We start from the raw sequence: 24125 nt of genomic DNA, 5'->3' as shown, positions 1-24125 counted from the left end.
TATCTTGAATCATCAGATAAAATATGCTTCCCCTGGTGGAATAAAAATAAACAAATTCCACACCCCTTGCAGTATCTTTAGGAATTTCAAGGGGCAAACATTGCCTGTAGCTCTGAGGGGCACCACCAGGGGGCTCTGGTCTCAAAGCCAAGTACAGCCAGGGGCAATTATTGAAACTTTTCACTTATCAACATGAGACCTTAATGTCCATAAAACACCAGAATGTCTCTGATATAAAAGTTTGACTGCGTGCTGAAGGTCAGTATGCCTTTTAGAGGATGAATATGATGATATAACAGCTGATCAGGTACAGAGATAGATATATGTTTGTTATGTATGGGTGAGTAAATAAAATGATTTACTGGACTACACAGATAAAGTTCATGCTGCTGCAACAACTGGTTTTACAGTATAAATTAAGTAATTTAACATTTTCATTCACTTGTGTTTCTCTTCACCACAAAGGTGTTTTTAAAAAAAAACAAAAAAACAAAAAAAAAAAACCTATGACAGATGTGTTTTCTAATGGTGACTGATGTTTGAGGGCATTTGTTTGCTTGACAGAATGCATCTCATAACAGCAAGCAAGTCTAAGGGGATTTAAGCAGTATACGATGAGTGTGAATTCTCCATTGTATACATTTCCACTTGCACTCTGCTCAGTGGACACAGAGCTCTCCTAGCTGGCTTGTCTCTGCATGTTTGGCGTGACCCAAATAGCCCAACTTGTTTCTAATTTCCTCTGTTTATTATATTTCTTTGTATCAAAGACTTTGCGTTTCACAAGACCACCATGGAAGCGGCAATCAAATGTGGACAACAAGACAAAATACCCAGCTTTTACAGACAAAACCTCATGGGGTGAATGAGTGTGTGTGTTTTTGTGAAAGAGAGAGGGATTCCACGATGTGAAGTGCTGACATCTGCTGCAGGCGCTCGCAGGGCTGGAATGTGATACCCTCCTTTACACAAAGGGCCTTGGCCCTTCCAACAGGCACATGAAGACCTCTATATGCCCCTCTCCACAGGGGCAACACAAGTATGAAATGACTGCATCAATGTCCCACGCCTTCTTTCCTGAGCCATTAACTTGGATTAAAACCACAAAAGCTTCCCTTCTTACCTTGATGCTGGAGAGATGGTTGCTCTATATTCTCTTTAAGTTGGTAGTTTCTAAGCTATGTGAGGCTGGGGGTAAATTGCTGCAGCATTGCATCATGCGTCTGGCTCAATGGGTTCAATATGTCTCCAGCTCCCCTTTGATTGTTGTGTCTGTGCTGCAGCAGACTTACCATACAGCGGGGGATACACTGTTGCATTTTGCCAACAATAGGATGGGAGGAACCACATAAAACACAGTTGATGAGGTACAACATTGTGCTGGGGAGAAAGGAAATTGGGAACAGGAGGGAGTATTGTTTCAAGCAGTGTCTCTGCTTTGATATGACAAATTGAGAACCTTAAACATTTCCTTCCACAGAAACATTCCAGGGGAGCACAAAACTGCATGTTAAAAAGTTTTCTTTTGGGGCGCATTTATCTTTCATTCAGTGAATCAAGGTTTTAAACAATTACTCAGTGGTTAAACAATGTTACTTAGGAATGTTATATGGAAGGTTTTAGTCTGAATCATGGGACTCCTGATGTGAATATATACTGTGAACTGCACTGTATATATTATACATTGGATGGATCATGATTTAATGGGATAAAAATGCAATCGGGCCATGGTGTTGTAGTCCAGTAAAATAAGCAGAGAAACAGATAAAGGACTAGTAAGACAGTGGGTACAACTGGTGTACACACAGCAGAAAGTGAAATGTGTCCCTTAAAAAAAAATCCAGAAATAGCCTAAAATGTCTCCTTCACATTTTTGTATCTCTACTCTTATATCTTTATATTTACAATATATCGTTTAATCTGGTGTTATAGTGTTTTAAGTTATTCTGTAGTTTTAAAGATATATTTCCAAAAGTATTACCGCTTATGTAAACCTTATCCTTAACAACAGACTGTGTGATCTCGGGAGGCTGAAACTTTTGGCTAGAAATTATTTGAAAAGTGCGCAACCATCAAACAAACAAAACAAAAACAAAACATAAAACGGACCCGTAAGGGAGTGAAACACCTCGTTAAACCAGGCAGCAACTGAATAGTTAACATCCTGGGAGTTTCCTCCGCTGAGAAGTTGTACTTTATGTATAGCACCTGTTGTGCGTCAGTTGCCAGTCTCCAAAAAGCCAACCCCGGGCGCGCAGCGATATTTTATCTCAGGCTCCAAGTTATGACTCTAGACCGCGCCAGAAAACAGAAAACGTCTCGGTGTTGCGAATGGTTTCAAAGTACAGGCTGTATCAAGTTGCTTCACTCTCTCGCTGTCTCTGTGTGTGAGCCTTTGCTGTAATGCGTAAAGATCTGCAGGGATTTATCAGACGGAGTGAAGAACGCACCGTGGACGCGCGCTTTCCCCAAAATGCGACTGTGTCTTTCTAATGTTCTCGTCGCGTAGATTATATGCGTGCATAAGGGTGTTTTTTATAACTAATACCGGGATTATAGCAACATAAAACTAAACTTTGCTCAACTTCCCATTGAACCAACAGGTGCGCATTTGCTCTGCGCAGCAGCGGCAGGTTCGGAACCTCCGCAGAGGAGTCGTTCTAACTTCTCAAGTTAAAATTTTGTTCCCGAACTTTCCTCCGAAGGACTGATGCTTAAAATTAAGTGGATTTTACTCTGCGCTTATCCTCTCCAAATGTGTCCGAAACAGCACTGGTGCCCTGTAAACGACGCATGTGTGTGGTGATACAAACCGTCCCGTCTACAGCGCTTTGTGATCGCCGGCTACCACTCATCCAAATGATCCTTCCATTAATATTCCTTCTTGCATCGCTTCTCCAACAATATGGCTCGGAAGCTGAATCAAGTCATGTCAGCAAATTTCCCCTACCAAGCGTAAAGGAGCAAAACGGTGAGTTTCGATGCATTCTAGTTCATTCTTAAAAGTTCAAACTTTTGAATGATTGCTCACACAACCTAGATGCTCATTCTTACTGGGCTTAAAGACATTCCTTTCAAAAAGTACATCTTTTGAATGAATAGAAGCATTTTATTTAGTTCAACCAGTATTATCCAGGATAGGAAGTGCAGTATTACCCTTTACCTTTAAAGCGTACCCCGTATGCTTAAAAGGAGAAACCCTTCTGAAATTCCTTGCCCCTCAGGAGAAGTTTTTCTTGTGATCATAAAAAAAGGCTCCATTCATTCAGGAGCAGTCACTCAGGGCGATGTAATTTGGGGCTCATGTGAAATGACTCCAATGAACTTCACTAATTCTGAAATCCTTCCCCCCATTTTTCCCTGTTTAATTTTATTTCCATGCTAATGACAAGATTATAACTGTGTTTAGCTAAGTAAGTAAATAATTAGCCTCCAGTGATTGTTTTGCCATCATGGGGAATTTGACAGTCTTTGTTGTTCTTTGTTGTTGTAAGCATCTTTCAAATCTTAATTTAATACTTAAGATTGTGTATTATGATTATTAGTTTTGGCTTATTTTAAGTTTTATATCTTGATCCCTTATATTCCCAGTGCTGACATTATCTCTTCATAACAAACTTTATATGTCCTGCATATGAATGACAAAGGTTTATAAGAATTACAAAAGAAGCCAAGACATGCTGGTACAAGAAATGTAAGTCCAAAAAGCTTGCCATAGAATAGTTTATGTGTGACCGATCCTGTGCATGTGAGCCTTTTAGTCAGGAGTCCTAAAATGTGATGTTTGATTATTATTTTGCTTATGTGAAGCACATAACAAGTCGTGACATAGAAGCAGACTATGTATCACATAGCTTAAAGTACCTATATCTTGTAGATATGGTTAATCTTCATACATTTCTTGATCTTCAGTAACCAGTAGGTTTGACTCGACTTGTGTGAGGGCATGCAGCTCTGACTTCACTACAGTAACAGTCAGGGTTGGGAAATCAGAGCCTCCTGGTGGGATATCCAGGTTTAATCAGGATGGCTGAGAAAGGAAAACAACAGAGAGGAGGGAGGGAGGGCAGGGAGAGTGATGAAGGAGGTGGAGGGGAAGTGTGGTGGGGGAGATGTTAAACTGTCAAGGAACTCTTTAAAAAGGCGGTCACACTTTGGCTGAGGGCAAAGCTGGCCAGACCGTCTGTAACCTTTGACTGGAGTGTCTGAGTGCTCTATTCTGCTGTGCTTGATTGCAGATGCTCTGTGAGACAATTTGATATCGATCTGACGGAGGGGAGAAGCCAGACCTGTCTGGCATGTTTAGTAGTAGTTGCCTGGAGAGTTACGGTCCCCAGTCGTATTAAACTTGGCAAGCGGCTGCTGATGACTCCATAAGATATCAGAGGGCACCATCTCCCATTGAGAGCCAGAGCTGTGCAGAGTAACCATCTGTCACAATGAATGATTTGGACAAAAACTCTCAAAATGAACTCTAAAATCAAAATTCTGTGTTTTGGGGTAATAAATAACGTCAACATTTCTTTGCTCCACTGGTGAGAATAATGTTACAGTGTTGTGCATGTCATTTTTATGTGTTTGCCACATGACTATAGGGTTTCATGGTTATTAAGAGGAAACACTGCTAAAAATGACTTCTCCAGGCACTACAAAGAAGCTGTGTAGTGTAAGGTTTTGAAAATGAAATAGCGCTGAAGGAAAGTACATGTATCAATCTAGCTCAAGCGCTACCCCAGCCTTTGGTCTTCAACATATTGTTTTATTAAAGGTAAAACAACATTGCTGTTTCTGAAAAAGTTAGAAACAACAATGTTGTCCTGTTTTTGCCAGAAAGGCAAAAACAGCCTACCTCTCTGGAATGAAGCAAATAACATCAGAGGATCGGATCCAGCGAGTATTACTTTCATTCTCAAGCATTTGCAAGAGGAAATCAAAAGTTTATATCATCATAAAACACATTTTATATGAGACAGGATTTTGATTTGTGATGAAACAACATGATTCACAGTCTGTATACTATGATGTAGCACTGATTGACTTATTATTCAATAGCCTATAAGCTTGTTTCATTATGCAGTGATGGCCTGATACCAGTTGTCAACACTGCAAACCCAGCTAAAGCTCCATCTCAGCTTCCCGATCACACAGGTCATCTCAGGGGCACCTCTTATATCACTTCTCCGAGATAAGTGGTTTGCCTTCTCTTTCCCGTAGAAGGCCATGTTTTTTTTGCCAAGGCCACCCATAAGCAGAGAGCCAGATATTTTCAGAAAAATCCAGCAACAGATATTTGTAGGAGATGCGGATTACCTGTGATATTCCCACATAACCCCCCGAGCACCACTGGAGGAAGGTATGCACCACACTAGACCTGCCAATGATCACAGAGGCTGCTGTTCCGCTAAAGATTAAGAGATTAGAGGGAGGACTGGGGTCATAAGGATCAACGGCCTATGGGGAACATATGCAGTGTACCACTTATACATAGATGGAGGACAGAGGAGCATTATACATTCAGTGGATTATGATTACGATGTAGACAAACAAGACATTTGCACCGGGAACATACTGGGTGGCCTCGTATGAATCGTGACTTTTTCAGGTGTAACATAGAATACAATATTTGTTTATTCTCCGATAGCTGAGAACAGCTGTTAATAGCATATTTGTAGAGTAGCAAAGGAGGAGGAGTCCTTTTGGTTGCCGGCAAAATCCTATTCATTTAAGTGATTGACAGCTAAAGTACTTCTAAGGCTTGCCTAGCCACAGTATTTAAAAGATTACCAACTGCCTTGAGAAATACTTGGTAATTTAATAAAGAGTCAAAGATCTTAGCCTGTGTACAAAATCACTTACGGCAAGAAGTAAATTGCAACTCCTAAGAAGCATTTTTGTAAGAAATATTTCATCATAGAGCTGAAACGTTTATACTGAAACTAAATTAAGTTTAGTTTATCTGGCTGAGTGAAAGCACTTTTTGACTTTGGGTCAACTTTTATTCAAGGATTAATGCATCTAAAAACTTTAATTGTACTCGGTGGAGCAGGTGTTCATGACAGAGCTTTAAATTTGTATCTTTCTCTGTCTAAAGTTGAAATCATTTTAAACAGCTGACACAATGAAAATATAGTAAAAACATAAAAACCTAATATAAAATCACTGTCCCACTCTTTATGGTGAAACAAGCATTTCATACAAATTATGATACTATTATGCCATCTCATATCATATTGTACAGTATGCGTATTGTGTAATTGTTAAAGTTAAGAAGAAGTATAATGTCTTTGTTTTTGTTTTGTTCTCAGCCCACTGTTACAAAATCTGCCCTGACAAGACCAAACATAGTCATTTGTAATGGGTCAAGCCTCTTCTACTAAATGTGACCAGCTGGCATTCATGTATCCACCATGTTATTTTAAGTGGTTTCCATAGTGCTTAGCTCTGGGTTCAAATATGAAATTACAACTATGACTCTGAAACCAGTCAAACAAAATGTGCCTGCCTTGGAATTTCAACTCATTCTTTTATACAGGTTAGATGTTTCCTGACCCTGGGAAAGCTTGTTTCCACTTAGGGGGATCCGTGCTTTGATGGATATGCTTGAATGAATGAATGCAGCACTATGCAGTTAATCATTGTATTGGGCAGTGGAATAGCAGCTGGTATGCTTGTCTGAATTAAAACCATCAAAGAAAATGGATGGCTTGAATGTTCAATAAACTCAGTGGGAAGCATAGAGGGCAGACGTTACACCTAGGAGATCACTATAGTGAGATGAAAAACACAATTATAAGGAGGTTTATCAGGGTTTTTATTTGCTGACTGAACGTGATGGATTTTTTTCATTTATACAAACGAGTTTGGCTTCTTTTCCCTGTCTAATATGGAAGTCACTAAATACACCAGCTTCTGAATAACCATTTAGTGTTAGTAAGAGAAAGAAAAATGCACTTATGTGAATTTTCCACAACAGTAGCAGTAGAAACCACTGGATACAAGCAGGTCTATATCTTCTGGAAAGAGGAAATTTTCCCCTCAACATCTCACTCCAGAGTGGGGGACCCTGGATAAAAGTGTCTATGTTTTTCCTGTCAGCACTATTTGAACATGGAGTGCTGTATTTGGCAAGCAAAGCATGCCACCGCCTGCCTGCTGTTTGTCATTTCAGGCAGCCAGTGCACCGTCTCTCCCACCACCTCAAGAGGCTTTCCGGGGGCTCTGGGTCATAGGTTTAAGCTCTAGTGAGGAAAAATAGTATCTATAGAAACCTATTCTGTCTTTTCTTGGCTCGGTGTTTGTGAATTTTTCTTCACTGCACACAATGCTTTGGCTGCCAGTGGTATAATGAAGACCATTTTGTTATACAAACAAAATGCATGAGGGGGAAGGGGACTAATACCTTAAAGCTACTTTCCACTGCTCCTTATTCATAAGGGGTCACCACAGTGGGTAGTTCCACAAATTTGATTTGGGAGGTTTTTGCACCAGATGCCTTCCTGATGTAAACGTCAAGGGATGTGCATCCCCTCTTTGGAGAACAAGGGGACTGAAACCTCGTTCTCCAAAAAATACTAATCACTTTCATTGCCTCTTTGCAGCAGCACATCAAGAAACAGTAAAATAGTGAACCACATAATGTTTTTGTGTCAGTTTTACACACATAATTTGACTTTATTTGAAGATTTGCTTCTCCCAACCTGTTAACTGTCATTTTCCTTTTAGCTTAGCTTTGACTTCAACCAGTCACTGCAACCTGTTCTCCACCCCAAAGGCTTCAAATTGCATTGCACTGGCTAGTCTTTTTCATGCATTTTTCATCATGCATCGTGGTGCTATAAAGTTCAATCATCCCTCAGCATATTAAATGGATTCACTTCCATTAAATGGATTGCAAGAAAATGCTCTGCTTGTGCTGCAAGGAAATGATGGACAAACCTGTTGGATATGGCGGAACTTAATACAAACAATAGTGTTTTTATAAAACTAAACACACAGTGTGGGTGCTTAAATCTAAAAGAAAATTCACAGAAAAGACAAAGTTGAAAAAAAATCATATACAAAAAGCAAACTGAAGAGATAATAATAGCAATCCAAGCTGGGACTTGAATTCCTGTCTTCTGATTTAAAGCACTGTGATTATGCTATGAGCCTTTCAACTTGCCTCCTACCTTTTGGGCTTTTATTATTGCTTGTTTCTTCCTTTTGAGGCACAATAGTAAGGGATCATCCACTGCATTACAATATGATGAGAACAAATTCTTGAAATAGCAACAGTATGTAACAAGTAGGAAGTAACAACGAGTTGATCTTTGAGGGAACAACTTGGTCTCTTAACAAAATCTGATTTTCTGTGTACATGGAAACAACCTTTTCTTTCTATCTAATGATTTCAACGATAGTACTAACTAATTAATGTCTAACTGATAATAGAATAAAAGGAAAAAATGAGCAGTTTTTTCAAAACATCCCACAGTTATTCATTCATTACTCCCCATGTAAAAGACATTCAGTAGTTTGGTCAACAGCAGCAATTCCTACTATTCAGCATTATTTTAAGTATCACTGAGAGATACATGGAAGCACAAAGGTAATCTTCAATAAAATTGGATCCAAGTCATCATGGGATGCAGCTGAAAGTACTGAATTTTGTGTTAAGATTTACTTTTCCGCTGTATTGCAAAATTGTAAGACTGCCCTCTTTTTTTAAAGTTAAGTAACTTCAAGTGTCAACATGAATAGGTGCCTGTAACGTGTATTAGAGTTGTCAGTTTTACATTGGCTAAAACGTATCCACATTTCCTAAAACATGTGTTTAACATTTTCAAATGGACTGTTTTCATCCCAAAGAGGATCTTTTTCAAATTCCTTCATGAAGACAGAATGCATGAAAGAACCTGAAAACTAAAGGGTTGGTTAAGTCTTTCATAAAATCTGTTTTTGGAAATGTGAACACAGTACATCTTCATCTTAGTAGGCATGGAGTAAGTCGCTTAAGTTTGAATAGATTTAGACGTTCAGTAGGTCCACTTTATGTACTCTGGTGCATTTGAAAGTGAAAAATCTGGATGTTAGTGAGGAAACACATTCATTTTCATGCTGTAAAAGGATAAATATTGTTGTAAAATAATATATTTTCTTGCTGTGTTTCTTTGCTCACAGTTTCTTATCAGCTCAATGTCTGTAGCAGGCTCATTGTCCTGTCTCTGTCTGCTGCCCTCAAATAAGAAATCCACTTTCTGAAATATTACCAGCTTCCAGATAAGAATTGAGAGCAAGCGATATCATTTCAAATGTTCAGCTTTGTCAGTGTTTCCTGGTGAATAGTTGTTCTGAAAGCTGCCATTTCACTCACATTGTTAAAAATGTTATATTATACTCCACAAGCAAAATAAATACAGATAACTTTTCTATCATGTTTTTTTTTCCTTATCAGCAAAATGAAATTACTTAAATCGAAAAGCAATTTAGCTCCCTAAATGGAAGGACTTGGTAAATGTTATCAGCTGCTTTGGCACAATAACTCAAGTAGCTACAGCATGACTAGCTGGCACAGAACAAAGCAGTTACACATGAAGCAGGATGAATAAAACAAAGCAAAAAGAAAAGGAGAAATTCTGGTTTAAATGCATGTTTTCCAGAGTGTGCTTATTCTCATAGTCTGATGAAGTGTCGGACTAGTTCAGTATATCTGGCTAAAGTAAAAGTTACTTATCACAGCAAATACCAGCTATTCTCTGTAAATTAACATGGTGTTCAAAACAGAATTTGCATTTTCTTACTGGAAAAAATGGTTACTGATTTATATTATTACTTCTTTTGGAGAAAAATGCATCCATAGAGCAAGATATGCTTATTTTTATTGCACCATTGGATGAGACAAAGGCCTGCATTAACACATGACCATCACAATGTAAATTGCATTTCATTTTCATTTAGGTAATTTGTCACTCCAATCAAAGTAATCTATCCCCTCTATTGTTTATATCACATTTCCATGGTTGTATATACACTCAACAAAAATATAAACGCAACACCTTTGTTACTGCTCCCATTCCCCATGGGATGGACGTAGAGACCTAAAATTCAGTCCAGATACACAATATAACCATCCCTCCCAAACAGTGGTCACAAATCAGTCCAAATGTGTGGTAGTGGGCACATCTGCCATATTGAGATAATCCATCCCACCTCACAGGTGTGCCACATCAGGATGCTGATCTGACATCATGAGTAGTGCACAGGTGTACCTCAGACTGCCCACAACAAAAGGCCACCCTGGAATGTGCAGTTTTTTGCGCTATTGGGGGTCTGGGGACCCAGAACCGGTCAGTATCTGGTGTGACCACCATTTGCCTCATGCAGTGCAACACATCGTCGCATGGAGTCTATCAGATTGTCAATTGTGGCCTGTGGAATGTTGGTCCACTCCACTTCAATGGCTGTGCGAGGTTGTTGGATATTCGTGGGAACTGGTACACGCTGTCGTATACGCCGGTCAAGCACATCCCGAACATGCTCAATGGGTGACATGTCCGGTGAGTATACTGGCCATGCAAGAACTGGGACATTCTCAGCTGCCATCTGCCCTGAACAATGTGAACCATGATTCATCCGTGAAGCGCACACCTCTCCAACGTGCCAGACGCCATCGAATGTGAGCATTTGCCCACACAAGTCTGTTACGGCGACGAGCTGGAGTCAGGTCAAGACCCAGATGAGGACGACGGGCATGCAGTTGAGCATCCCTGAGACGGTTTCTGACAGTTTGTGCAGAAATTGTTTGGTTGTGCAAACCAATTGTTCCAGCAGCTGTCTGGGTGGCTGGTCTCAGACGATCTTGGAGGTGAACCTGCTGGATGTGGAGGTCCTGGGCTGGTGTGGTTACACGAGGTCTGCGGTTGTGAGGCCGGTTGGATGTGCTGCCATATTCTCTGAAACGCCTGTGGAGACGGCTTATGGTTGAGAAATGAACATTCAATGCACGGGCGACAGATCTGGTTGACATTCCTGCTGTCAGCATGCCAATTGCACGCTCCCTCATTGCTTGTGGCATCTGTGGCATTTTGCTGTGAGACAAAACTGCACATTCCAGGGTGGCCTTTTGTTGTGGGCAGTCTGAGGTACACCTGTGCACTACTCATGATGTCAGATCAGCATCCTGATGTGGCACACCTGTGAGGTGGGATGGATTATCTCAATATAGCAGATGTGCCCACTACCACACATTTGGACTGATTTGTGACCACTGTTTGGGAGGGATGGTTATATTGTGTATCTGGACTGAATTTTAGGTCTCTACGTCCATCCCATGGGGAATGGGAGCAGTAACAAAGGTGTTGCGTTTATATTTTTGTTGAGTGTATTTCACTTTGACAATCTTTAATATGGGCTGCATAAGAATTTGAGTTGCACAGTCGTAATTTAGGTACATTTAGCTCTGAAAACAAAACATGTCAAGGCAAGAAATTGCACTTATCTCTGAAGCCTTGTAATATAAAAACTATGATAGAAATGTTTAAAGGGGGGGGGGGCTCTAAAAAATTGTTCGATCAAAGTCTGACAAGAATCAGTGTCGTTCTTGTTGTAACAAAACAGATTCCCTCTAAAACAGGAGGTTCCATTGATAAAATATTTGGATCATCTTGAGGCTGTGAAGTTTGAAACCTGGCCAATGTGGCACTGTTTTAACACAGACCTCAGTTGTCCTGTGAGTATTGGTTTTCTTACGGTAACTGGAATTCCAGCCTTGACTAAATATCTTGGCAGTGAGATGAGTTGACCTTGGTTACCGTCTCTGGCATGTCTGCATAACGTGGCAGATGTCATCACCTTCTATCACAGAGGTATTTCACTGTCCTGTTTTGACTCTTCAGATTCACCATCTGTCTGTCTATCTATCTATCTATCTATCTATCTATCTATCTATCTATCTATCTATCTATCTATCTATCTATCTATCTATCTATCTATCTATCTATCTGGTAGTTACTAAGGAAAATAAAAGCTCTAAACTAATGTAGATAAGGTGGAACTTCTGGAACTGTTTTCTTACACAATCATCCTTACTTATCTCTAATGTCTAATGTTAACCAGATGTAATACCATAATAACTGTTTAATAACATAGATAGGATGGGTTCAAAAGCAGTCCTTTAAAGGGCTTTATCTGGTTCTGTGGTCTTAATGGCACTTAATGAGTAAATTTCTCCAGGCAATTTGAAGAACTTGGAGGTTTTCTGTTGGTTTAGGCTGGGTGAGTTGCTTCTGTTGGACTGACTTGATGAAACTGAGATCAGGGATTTATGGGAGCGTCTCACTGATGATAGATCTTTATGAGTCTGGCTCTACTTGGAGTGACTGTCATGCTTCAGAAGAAATTTGGGACTCTTCGCATGTTTTTTTAGTGCAGTTTCATGGTGGCCAAGAATCTAAACATCTAGAGCTTCTAAAACTTTTTTTTTTAAACTGCAGCTATTTGTGAAAAGTTGCTCTGTTTTAGGACATTGCTAAGTCTAAGATCCATGCCAAAATGGGGCATATATCTTAGAGGAAAGTAAACAGTTGAGCCATGAATCAGGGATTGTAGCATGAAGACCCAACACTGTGGCACAAATAATCCCAGCTGTCCCCCTTCCTCTTCATTATGATGAGAAGGGTTCATCATGTGTGAAACTGAGACTAGGTTCATCTGATGCAGCAGAGATATTTCATGGTTATCAAGCACCATCATTAAGCATGCTAATTTTAGAAAGAGGCAGCAAGAGTTAGCGATGTGTGAACACCCTCATACAGCTCAGAATATATATTAGACAGATCAGTGCTTAATGTGTAGTTTTGGCAGTTTATGAGAATAAGCCAATGATCTGTATATAATGGTAGCATTTTACTAACTTAAAAACATAATTTTAAATATAAAAAGCGAAATCTGTATTTACAGCACCCATTTGGAAAGAATACATTTTCATTGGATTGGGCATAAACAAGCCTGTATGTTTCATTTAATCAGTAAAACAACTTTAAAAGCATGCAGTATATTTTATGAACTTATAACAAAGCTGTGCAGTATACTACAACCCAAGTCCAAACATAGAAAAAGCTGTGCAGTGTCGTGTAAATGTGGACTGTTTGTCAGGTGCATTGTTGGCATATATTTCCAGGCTTCTGTAATTAAATATTTTCATTACAGTGCGTGTAATGCCTTGCAATACAAACTACAGCTTATAGTGGGTATCTTCTTGTTTTCGTTCAGTAGAGACTTGGCAGTTTCCTTTGTGTTTAATCAACTTGTGCACCAATCTGACCAGGAAAAAATACATCTGCGTGGGACTACTTGAACTGCTCTACCGTTCAGGGACATTTTTTACCTGATCGATTACAATCTACAAGAATCAATACTAAAGTAAATACTTTTTAGATTAATATTTTATCCCTTGCAGCATGGTGTGCATCAGGTCAAGGTCTTTGGGCTGTTTTTGGCTTGCCAGAGCTCATGCATGCATAGCTGAACTATTTAGCATATCAGTGAACTTTATCTTTTCATGTGTTGCTTATGGAGGTAACTGGATATGTACAACATGATTCAATATTCTGAGTATATATGAAGTTATTTCTTTTGCTTTCAGTTTTCAGTCACTAAACAAATTCCAATGGAAATTAAATGGCCTTTATTTCTTGTTTATGTGCCACTGGAGGAGAGTGAGAAAAGAACCAGAAGCTATTAAAGGGAGATGTGAAATATCCCATCTCTAATGCATTTAAGGGGGTAAAATAAAAAGCACACCTGTCCCAGTAATCACTGGTACACTGCCGTCTCATGCTGGTCGGATTATGTCATCTAGCACATGGTGAGATGTGATATACGATGCTATGCCAGTGCCATACAGAGTCGGTAACCTAATCACACGTACTATTTTGAGAATGTATGGCTTTTCCCAAAGCACAAATAGGTTTTCGGGCATGCTGGATGTAGTCACCCCCGGCGTTCTTACGCTTGGATCCCCAAGAGAGGGTATCCGTTTCATTTCCAGTCCAGCTGGAATGAAAATACACATTAGCTATTAGGTCTTATGACTGACCAGAATGATTTGCCAACTGTGTGTGAGCATGTTCATGTATCAATGTCTGCATGCAGAACAGGACCTTCAGCAGTTTCTTTTTAACAAAACATGAGTGACTTTTACTTTTACTCAAGTATGTTGGGGTACAGGGTTATCCTGTGGCGCTGGGAAGTGTTTTGTGTTCAAGGTAAATCTTTGGCATAGGAACTTACAGTTTGTTGGATACGAAAGGGAAGCAATTTTACTTGTGGAATTTGGAGCTTCTTCAAATGTCGAATGTAATACTGGACGCAACATCATCATATAGGATCAAGTTTAAAGCATGAATTATTTGTTTGTCAATCACCTGATTAAGCTGGAACTGGGAACAGAGAACAAATTAAGACAGAACATAATATTACTCGTCACAAAGATGACATCTGTAGTAGAATTTCCACGGATTTTCTTATAATAATGTTCAAAATTTGATATTGTTTGTTTTCATGTTGGGCCAATAAATTAACATCTATTTCTTGTTATACATGCAGTGAAGATACATGTGGTTGTATTTCCTGCAAGAACCAACAAGCGCCAAAGATTAACTAAAAGCCTTTCTACAAAAGATTGTAAAGAGATATGCAGACACTTGACTTGGCCTTTTGTATTCCATTCACAATGTACTGAACAAAATTGTGATGAATATGATACACTGTGTTAATGTGGCAATTTGTTGCAGGGCTGCTGTCCTTGTACACTGAAAAAAAAGCTGGCAAAACAAAGTAACTTACTGGAAGAGCGGGCTTTATTCATTCAACAGGGAATCTTATAGTAGGTTAGTAAGGGATCCCTTGACACTTCTTTCTTTCACTTTTTTTTGGAACATGAATTCTAGTTTAATGTTGAATAGGTTGCAGTATGGGTACTGTGATGAGCTCTCTGAGCATGTTTTCATGCTAAATGCTTTAAACAGATTGTACTTAATGATTAAAAGGGAATGTGATTGTGGTTGTGTTTGGTGCAGATGGGCATAATATAAAGGGCTCAAGTGCCCAGATGTTGCATAGCTCAGTATCACTTGAGGCATACAACATTTGAGAAACTCGATGATGTGGAATTACACACAGGGACCATGGTGCGATTAGAAGATGGCAACAAATTTAGAACTGTTATAAATGTGAAATATAGAAATGGTGCGATAATATTTATGGCACCTTTAAAGCAGAATATTGTCATTTAGGAAGTACTGGGCATAATGTGTTTTACTACTAGGTATTATGCCATTTAACTACACCATTGGGTGTGGCATTTCTCACAGCAGGCTTGTATTAGCAGGAAAAGCACATGTGTGCCAATAAGCTGTGCCAGAATGCACAATACATGGGTCAGACGAGCCTTTATTAATGTATTAGACAGATCCGTGACTGGAAAGTCAAAATATCCACTGTGACTAAGAGGTGTTTAATGTTGTTGTTGACATGGAATTGTGTTACATCTGGATACAAGTGGAAACAAGAATGACGATAAATCCCCTGAAAGGTCTTAAATGTCTAGCGTTATGTGTATTAAAGGCCTTCAACCTTAAATGAAGTTAAAGATAGTGTTCACAGACTGAGCGGAAAGATTGAGTTTATCTCCACACCGGTGATCATTGACATGACATAAATCGGGCACTCTGCCACGTCAGGTAATGAACATTTCAATAGGACAAAAAACGCTGTTTATTTTTTTGAGTTTTGTTTAGTTTCTAGGTTTAGCATGTTTTATGTCTTATCTTTTGTCTTGGCTGATCTTAAACCTCAGCAGTGTATCCAAGCTTGGTAGCTTTGTCCCTTGTAAATTTAGTTCCCATTTGTGCTGTAAAAAAATGTTAAAGGGCACCTGTTATGGCTCATATTTTTATTCTTGGAGTCAACTAAGTTCAGGTAGAACTTCATAATATAGCCCATAACGTATAATTGTAAATTTAGGGTGTATTTCCCCCCCCATCTAAAATGCTTAACAATAGGTGGTTAGCTGACTTTGGTCAAGTATTTGATTGGAATTCCTCCTTTATGACGTAGTTTGGCCACTTTCAACCAGTTGGAGACCCCGTGGCAGACCCAGGACATGGGTGACCAGTGTGACCATTTATTTCAAAATGCAGGTGACAATAAAATGTGCAAAAATGATTAATAATAGACTAATAATAGACTAAATGAATAAAATATAGAAATATCTGTATCTAGGGTCATCTTGGGAGTGAAAGAGAATGCCCACTACTACTCACCAGTTGTATTTCTCCAAGACTTCCACAGTCCATTTTCTTCTTCACATGGAAGATTGTTTGATAACAGCTTGAAGGACACCTCATGAATGAATAATGCTGTGAGAAAGAGTGACTCTGTAAGAACTCTGTCTTTCACAAGAAAAGGTGCCCCTTTTTCCTTCTCCTCCTCCTCCTACTTCACATTTTTCTTCTCTTCAGCTGTCTCTAATTAGGACTTTTACAGACGACAGCATTAAAATGGCCCGGAACTACTGCAACTAATGAGACACCAATGACAAGGCAGATCTTTCATGCACAACTCCGTTTGTCAAAATCTATCTTTCATTTTGTGCTTTGACAGCCAAAGTTTGTTCAGCACTTTGTTTCCCTTCACACCTGTTGACAGGCTTTAGCGGAGATTTAAGCAGGTCACCGAGTTGGCTTGTTTTTGGCAACGTTTGCAGTATTGGATGCTTTCAGTGTTCAGTTTTCACAGGCAGATTATGGACGTGTTTGCATGCTTGGTGTCAGTGTAGCGTTTGTTTTAACCACTCTGCTGCTGCCAGTGTTTCTGTTATAAATATAACTGAAAATATATTAAATATTGTCAGTTATCACATAGGCAGAGAGCAGCTGGATTTGCAGTCAAATGCTATTTGCATTCGTCATTGTATTGTAAGATAGGTTTGAACGTAAGTATGAATTCAAAAACTCAAGTAATTTGTGAAAACAAAGATTTTAAAAATAAAAAAGATCACTCACATGGTCCTACATCATTTAAATTTAGATAACTACTATTGAAAAAACATGTTCAAACTGACTGATGATCAGGTGACTCAAAAGTCAAACTAATTAGTAGGAGACTTTTTTACTTCTTATTGTGTAAGTGGTTGTGTGTGTGTGTGTGGTGCATGTGTGTGTTTTGCTTTGTTAGAGCAGTATTTAGTACAGTAGTTTTTAGGTACATAACAAGCTTGTTATCATCTGAATTCTCAGTCATCTGAATCATACTGTCAAAGCACAAACATTTACTGTTATTGTAAAGTGACTTCAATTAGTCTACCTAAATAGCCTAAAAAGAGATCAAGTAACGAACAGGACTTGTTGCTTCAAAGCAGAAAATAATTGGTTACTCATTAAAGGCAAACTCATTACTCATAGGTACTTTTTAGCAACTACAAATGAAGGTAAACTCATTTGCAGTCAGACCAGAAAAAGAGTATTCCAAAGTATACTGAGTTAATATTTACTCTGTTGATGCAGTAGAAAAACAAACATTCTTGTCTTCCACCATGACCGCCAGTCACATTCAAAGCAAATGTGCGTGATTGGTGTAAGTGAATCGATTTGGTTTTGACCAATAAGGTTTCCTGCTTAGTACCAATGACTGCACATAGCACTCCAGAATTTCAGTCAAAATTGAATGAAGTTTATAAGCTGCGAACAAATAAGAAACGCTTTAATACATGTCATATAGGATACAATTTGATTCATTGTTATGTCTACGTTTTGGTCTACATGTGGTGTTTACTGTACCTTGGCTATAGCATTGGTTAGCACCATTACCTGACAGTAAGACTGTTCCTGGCTGGCTGGGGCTCTTCTGTGTTTTCCCTGTGCTTCCATAGGTTCTCTACATGTTCTCCAAGTTAACCCCACAGTCCCTAAGACATCAATTGTAAATTGTCCATAGGTGTTACTGTGACCATGAGTGGTCTATATCTTTCTGTTGGCCCCACAATACACTGGCAACCTCCCTAGGCTATACCTTGCCCCCACCCCCTCCATTACTTGACGTATGTACTCAGATGCACATATTCGCCTATGTTAGAGGAACAGACATCTGTTTTGTATCCATTTATCTCCAGAGATAATTATGTGGCTATTGTTGCTTGAATGCAGCATCATGAATATTCATTGTTTCTAAAGATAAAATAATCATCAAACTGTGAGGTTATGTTTGGAAGCAAACAGATGCGGATGATTAAAAGGCCTTTTTACGAGCAGCAGGAGAGTCAGACAGCCTTCAGATTGTCCTGAAACAGTGGACAGTGTGTTGTGTGTTGGTTGGTTCTTTGTGTCTGGGGGTGGGCGTCCGGGTACACACCGGCTCACTCCTTGGCGGCCGCTTGTCGGGGCCTGGGGCTCGCTCGGGCCCCTTTGGAGGTGGGGTGCCCCCGGCCTCTTGGCCTGGGGCTCGGTCACTCAGGCACAGCTGGGGGCCGGCGGAGCTCACGGGCGCGTCACTGCAACTCCCCCTGACTTCTGCTCCGCGGCTGCTGGGCGAGCCCTCATCTGGGACTCTCCTCAGCTCTTACTGGAACAGTGGCGCGGCTGCCCCTCTGTTGGTCTTCCATGGTCTCTTGTGTTCTGGGGGCCTCTGGATGTCTGGAGTTTTGATCTCCTCCATACCCGCTTCACACCCTGGAGGACGGGGCTGTGGCCCCCCCACACTCCCTAGCAGATCATTACATGGAGAAACCTTTGGAATGCAAGCATGCTGATCCACACAGGTATGCACACATGGGTATTCACAGACGCGGACTAAAGCTTTCTTGGCTGCTGCCTCAAAGCACACTGTGCGCTGTCTATCTTGCGTGCTGCACAATATCGTTTATTATTTAGTAAATATTGATATCTATGACTAGCTAGTTTATTGTGATGGTGCTTTGTTTTCTCTATTATTATGTTACTCTTTGTTGTTTGCTGTCTCCTCTGTTTGTTTTTTTTGTTTGTTTGTTTTTTTTTCTCCATACAGGTGACCCAGGAGTTCTTTTTTTTTTTTTGTCTCTCTTCCCCCCCCTTCTCACCGTCTCTTCTCCCCTTTGGTTTTCTTTCTTTCTCTCCCCCTCTTTCTCTCATTCATTCCCCCTGTCCTATTTATTAAAAAAAAAAAAAAAAAAAAAAAAAATGACAAAGGATGAACTGAAGCTCTGCCATCACGTAATGTCGCATACTGCTGTTTCTGATGTCATTTAAGAAAAAAAAAAAAAAAAAAAAAAAAAAGAAACAGTGGACAATCTGAGACTCAGTGACCTGTGTAGAGGAAAATTGGAAGCTAAGTGGTGAGAGTTCCCATTTATTTGTTATATCGAAAGCTGTTTCCTAAACAAGCTCATAAAAATTATGTCCAGTGAGTTTGATGATATCACAGTGCTCCTCAGGAAATTTCAGCCATTGAGTAGTATTATATTTGTGTAGCAGGATGCAGATGTTATAGAATGTCAGGCAAGATTTACTTGCAGTTCAGGTGCTGAAGTCCAGTTAAGAAAGTTCACCTTACGCAACAAAAAATGTGATGATTTACGCAGAGAGACACCATAAAATAATCACTGGATGTGTTTATAAATGAGTGAGCTTGTTTTAAATGAGATATTGTTTGACTTAATGATTTGTTTTTTTTTGTTTTTTTTTGTTTTTTTTTTTGTTTTTTTTTTGTTTTTTTGTTTTTTGGAAGTGACTTAATGATTTGTATGCAATTAGCCATTCAGAATCAGCTAAGGTGAAGCATGAAAGGTCACTGAATCACCAGCTTCATCTGGTGTTTAATGAGTTAATCAGAGCTATTGGAGAAGACAGCAGCCTGACTTTCACACTCAATTGGCATTTAATTTCATTCATGCAGTGTGACACGCCCATGTCTTACACCAGGAAGCCCCCCCCCCCCCCCCCCCCCCCCCCGTCCCCTTTTTCATTGAAATCAATCAGTGCAAGGTGCCAAATTTCCCCTTAACCAGCAAACATGTCCATCTCTGTTCTTGCAATAACTTGCACAGAGCTGGAATGTAGCTGCCTGTCTCTATTCTAATCTCACATAAACTGTGGTAGTATTTAATATGCTCTGAAATGTGAAATTTTGTAATTTTGTAACAGGGCTTAATGACATAATGAGAGAAAGATTTAATGTTTAAGATAATTAGATAATTGAAGAAAATTGTTTTTTCTTAAAACCAGACAACACTCCATTGTACTTCTTTATATAATTGATTAAAGTGACCCATAAGGAGAATTAACTTGCATACTTTAAGTCACTGAATTACCTTCAAACATCACCCTTCAGAAACATCAGTTTCCCCTTTTTCTAATCCTGAAATTGCCACTCATGTCAACTCTGAAGATCCAGGTACAAACATGTTTAGTTTAGCAAATCCAGCCTCTTGGCAACTTGGTATTCTGGGGTGCAGACACTATTCTCTCACATCTGAAAGATATACATTTCCTCCTGTTTTCTTTTCTTTCTTTTTTAGGTTCAACAAAATAAGTGAGTTTGAATTTGATTAAGGGACATAAGGACATAGTTGACTGAATTACCAACAAAGGAAGAACCAACGTCTATGGCTTTGAACACGGCTTCATCAGTTTGAATCTTGTATACATTCTGTACACAACAACCCAAGGCTTCTTTTCTGCAGTTCTTGTGTTTGGAAGAAAAAGCAGGATGTCACAGGAAAAGAGCAGTTGTGCTCAGTAAACCCTCCCTTGGTAAATAGAGGTTCAAAGGGGTATATTTTCATTACCCTAGGTTCAGAGCTACAGCCTCTCTTCTGTCGACAGCTGGACCAAAAGGTTACAGAGGCTTGGTCGGGTGGCAGTAATTAGAGATCCACGACAAGCTCCTTAAAGAAACTGATCTGTATTTGGAATCAGAGCCATAGACCAAAGAATTTATCTTTAAATTGCCAATACTGAACTGAATTGAGCTGTATGTTTATCTATTTCTATACTGAATGCTTTTCTCTTACAGCAAAAATCCCATCAGACCATTCGAGGTTTTACCCAGATTTTCTTGCGTTGCTGCAAGCTTCTTAAAGGGTTGCTTAGAGGTTATGTTTGCCAAGTAAATTGTAAGTTTATTTTTTGGGAATTCAAGGCAGATGTTGTGTTTAGATAATCATTGCTTAGTAGCTGCAATGCTCTTAGTTTTTACATTACAGTGATCACTGGGAGTTCTCTGTTACTTGGATTTTTCTGATTTAAGATAAGATTAAAGTAATGGGACAAGGGAGGAAGATGTGTGAAGACAAACTCATTGAGTGTCTGACTTTGGCTGCTCTCCAAGTTGCAACCTAAGCTTTCCTGACATTCCAGAACATACTTGTGTGGTCCCAGAACAATTTAGAAATCATTAGTTGAAAACATTATTGACCTCCTGTAAGCCCTGCATTGTTGATTTGAATGTTTCTATCTCAGGGGAGAGCTCCAGGGAGCTCCAAGGTGGGTTATGGTCAGGTCTCAAATCTCTCAGCTATGTTCATTGCAAAATCTGGATCTTTGATCAGTCTTAATAGCAGTGTCTGGATCTGGTAAAGCAAAGCTGTCTTCCAATCTGGCTCGTCACAGATCAAGCTGTAATTTTCTCCAAATATCCAGCTGTCCAGCACACAGATGTGACTACAAAGCAGCCTGAAGCTGCCATCCACAGCTGTGAAACAAAGTTTAAAAAAGACCTAATTCATCTGTCATTGCCTTTTTTCCTTCTTCTTCTTTAGCCAGAAGGGGACGGTACTTCTGTCTCCTAGTGTTTCACATTTCACAGCTCTGCTTTGTTTTCTTTCTTTTTTCAACTATCAGTCCATCCTCTTTACAATAATTAGCTTTGATATTAATTATGTGCGTGACAGCTAACAAGGAAATTCAGGTTGATGAGGGGCATCGTTGTATAATGCAGCACATGACAGCAATTTTAAGACAGAGAGAAGCTTGTACACTGTTGTAACTTGTGCAAAACTAGAATGATTTAGAAATTGTCTGTTTGAATTAGGCAACAGTGAGTAACTACAGACTTCATAAATGATAAAGAACAATAATGAGGTTGAGTGAATTTATTCTTCACTTAATGGCTGATTTTTATGCTGATATCATGTCTAAATCCAGGCTCAGACACAGAATTCCAGAGGGTCAGAAACACTGACACTCAATCTTTCTTTTTCTAAATGCCAAACACAAGTGCGTGCACTAATTAGAGGCTCCAAGAAATCATTGAGGGGTGTGGAAGCATTGTAATCTGAGGAGAGGCCGTTGTGTGGTGGCTAGTGCTAGATGGGACCAAAGCCTGAGGGGTTGAAAGACTTCAGTTTAGGTTTGGTGTGTCTGCCAGTGGTGTGCAGTCATAACATGAGCTTGCACACTCCTGTGCATTCACTGTCATTAACAGCCTGCAGCTGTGGCTTTGGAAAAACTTATCACGATTTGTAATCATTTCTCAGATAACACTGTGCATTGCGCTAAGGATATCTTTCACAGCCATCGGTGGCTTGAGGACTTAATAATATAACTTTAGTGTTTTTTAGCATAGGCTATTTTTATGCATTCTGAGAGATACTACTTTGTATAATAATTGTTATCTACCAACTATAGTCTCACAGTAATGCTAATTTTAACTCTTAAAGTTGATGTGTTTTACTTTTCCAGAAAATCAGAACTGTGAATTTTCCTTTTCATCTTAATGAAAAAAATCGAGGCGATCGTGGCTCAAGAGTTGGCAGTTCGTCTTGTAATCGGAAGGTTGCCGGTTCTAGCCCCCAGCTCTGACAGTCTCGGTCGTGTGTCCTTGGGCAAGACACTTCCCCTGTTGCCTACTGGTGGCGCCAGTGTCCGGCAGCCTCGCCTCTGTGGCTACAATGTAGCTTGCCATCACCAGTGTGTGAATGTGTGGATGACTGAATGTAGTGTAAAGCGCTTTGGGGTCCACAGGGACTAAGTAAAGCGCTATATATATATACACAAATACAGGCCATTTACCATTTACTAGCGTAAAGCTTACATTTTAATTGTTCATTTTTGCAGTGCACTGCTTTTAGCAAATCATATACCAGTAATTTATAGCAACACATGCTTTGTATCATTTACTTAAAATAATACAAGGAAAACAACATGAACCAAATTTTACTTTTAATTGTAGTAAATGAAAATTTAAATATCCTTTCTATTTAGGGTTTTAGGTAGACACAGACCTGGTATGAAATGGGCCATCTGATATAATCTTTAAATGTTCTACAGCAGGTGTGAGCAGATGTTGTTCATCTCCTCTTAGTCAAGTTGATCTTGTGGCTAAAGGAGGACCACCATTCATTCAAATCTAGAAGGTAAATGCTCTGAGGTCATCAACCATGACTTTTCTGACTTCCATGTAGGTAGTTTCATGAAAAAGGAACGTTTCAATGCAGGGGATCAACAGTATCACATTAATACATTAACGCTCAAGAAAACCATGTGGTTCAGGCCTTTAGTGCAAGGACTGATTCCATATCTTTTGACCTATAACTCCCTCACTTAAAATGTTTTTACAGGTAGTAGTTTTCCCCTAATGATAGAACTGGATGCTTAAAAGGTTTGAAAAGTGAAACGGACGCGAGCATATGTTTGGCAAATCCTTTCCTCCCTTTGTTGGTGTAAAAACATTGAAAGGAAAAAGATTTTCTGAGTAGCATGTTATAAGTTTCCCAAATTAATCATTGCAAGTCCAATAAACTGTCTTATCCTCTTGTGTCCTTTGGGATCAGCGTGTAAATTACACCTGGAATCACACAGACTGCCCTTTTCAGCATACAAACCCATAGTCTTTTGTACGTTTCTAGGTAGATCCAAAGGGGATTTTGTTTTGTCTTTTTTCTCAGATATTATTAAAAAATGATAAAAATTATCAATTAAGTATCTGCAGTGGGATCTATTCTAAGGACTTATAGATGTGCTTATTCAGTCTAGTTAGGCTGTCAGTCAAACTTGCATTAACTTGACATCCATGTCAGCTAAAAATATAAATAACATCAATGATATTTATAGATGATATCTACAATTGTATATATCAAACAATGATAAGCTGAGTAAATGCAAAATGCAGTTTTA

The 24125-nt window shown here is 39.3% G+C and overlaps 1 protein-coding gene across 1 annotated transcript in view; it reads left to right on the top strand.

Moving 5' to 3' along the window:
• The first annotated feature begins 2238 nt into the window (after positions 1-2238).
• The window catches only part of pdgfc (platelet derived growth factor c), a 48111-nt gene continuing 26224 nt past the window's right edge, over positions 2239-24125 (top strand). The window contains exon 1 of the mRNA XM_085284315.1: positions 2239-2971. Coding sequence (XP_085140441.1) covers positions 2794-2971 — 178 coding nt within the window. The 5' untranslated portion in view covers positions 2239-2793. The remainder of the gene's footprint in view (positions 2972-24125) is intronic.

The sequence above is a fragment of the Mchenga conophoros genome, linkage group LG2 (assembly GCF_057382185.1).
Source record: "Mchenga conophoros isolate Kocher_MC1m ecotype Shallow Benthic linkage group LG2, M_conophoros_male_GT1.1, whole genome shotgun sequence".
NCBI lineage: Eukaryota > Metazoa > Chordata > Actinopteri > Cichliformes > Cichlidae > Mchenga > Mchenga conophoros.
This window is presented reverse-complemented; position numbering and strand designations above follow the sequence as displayed.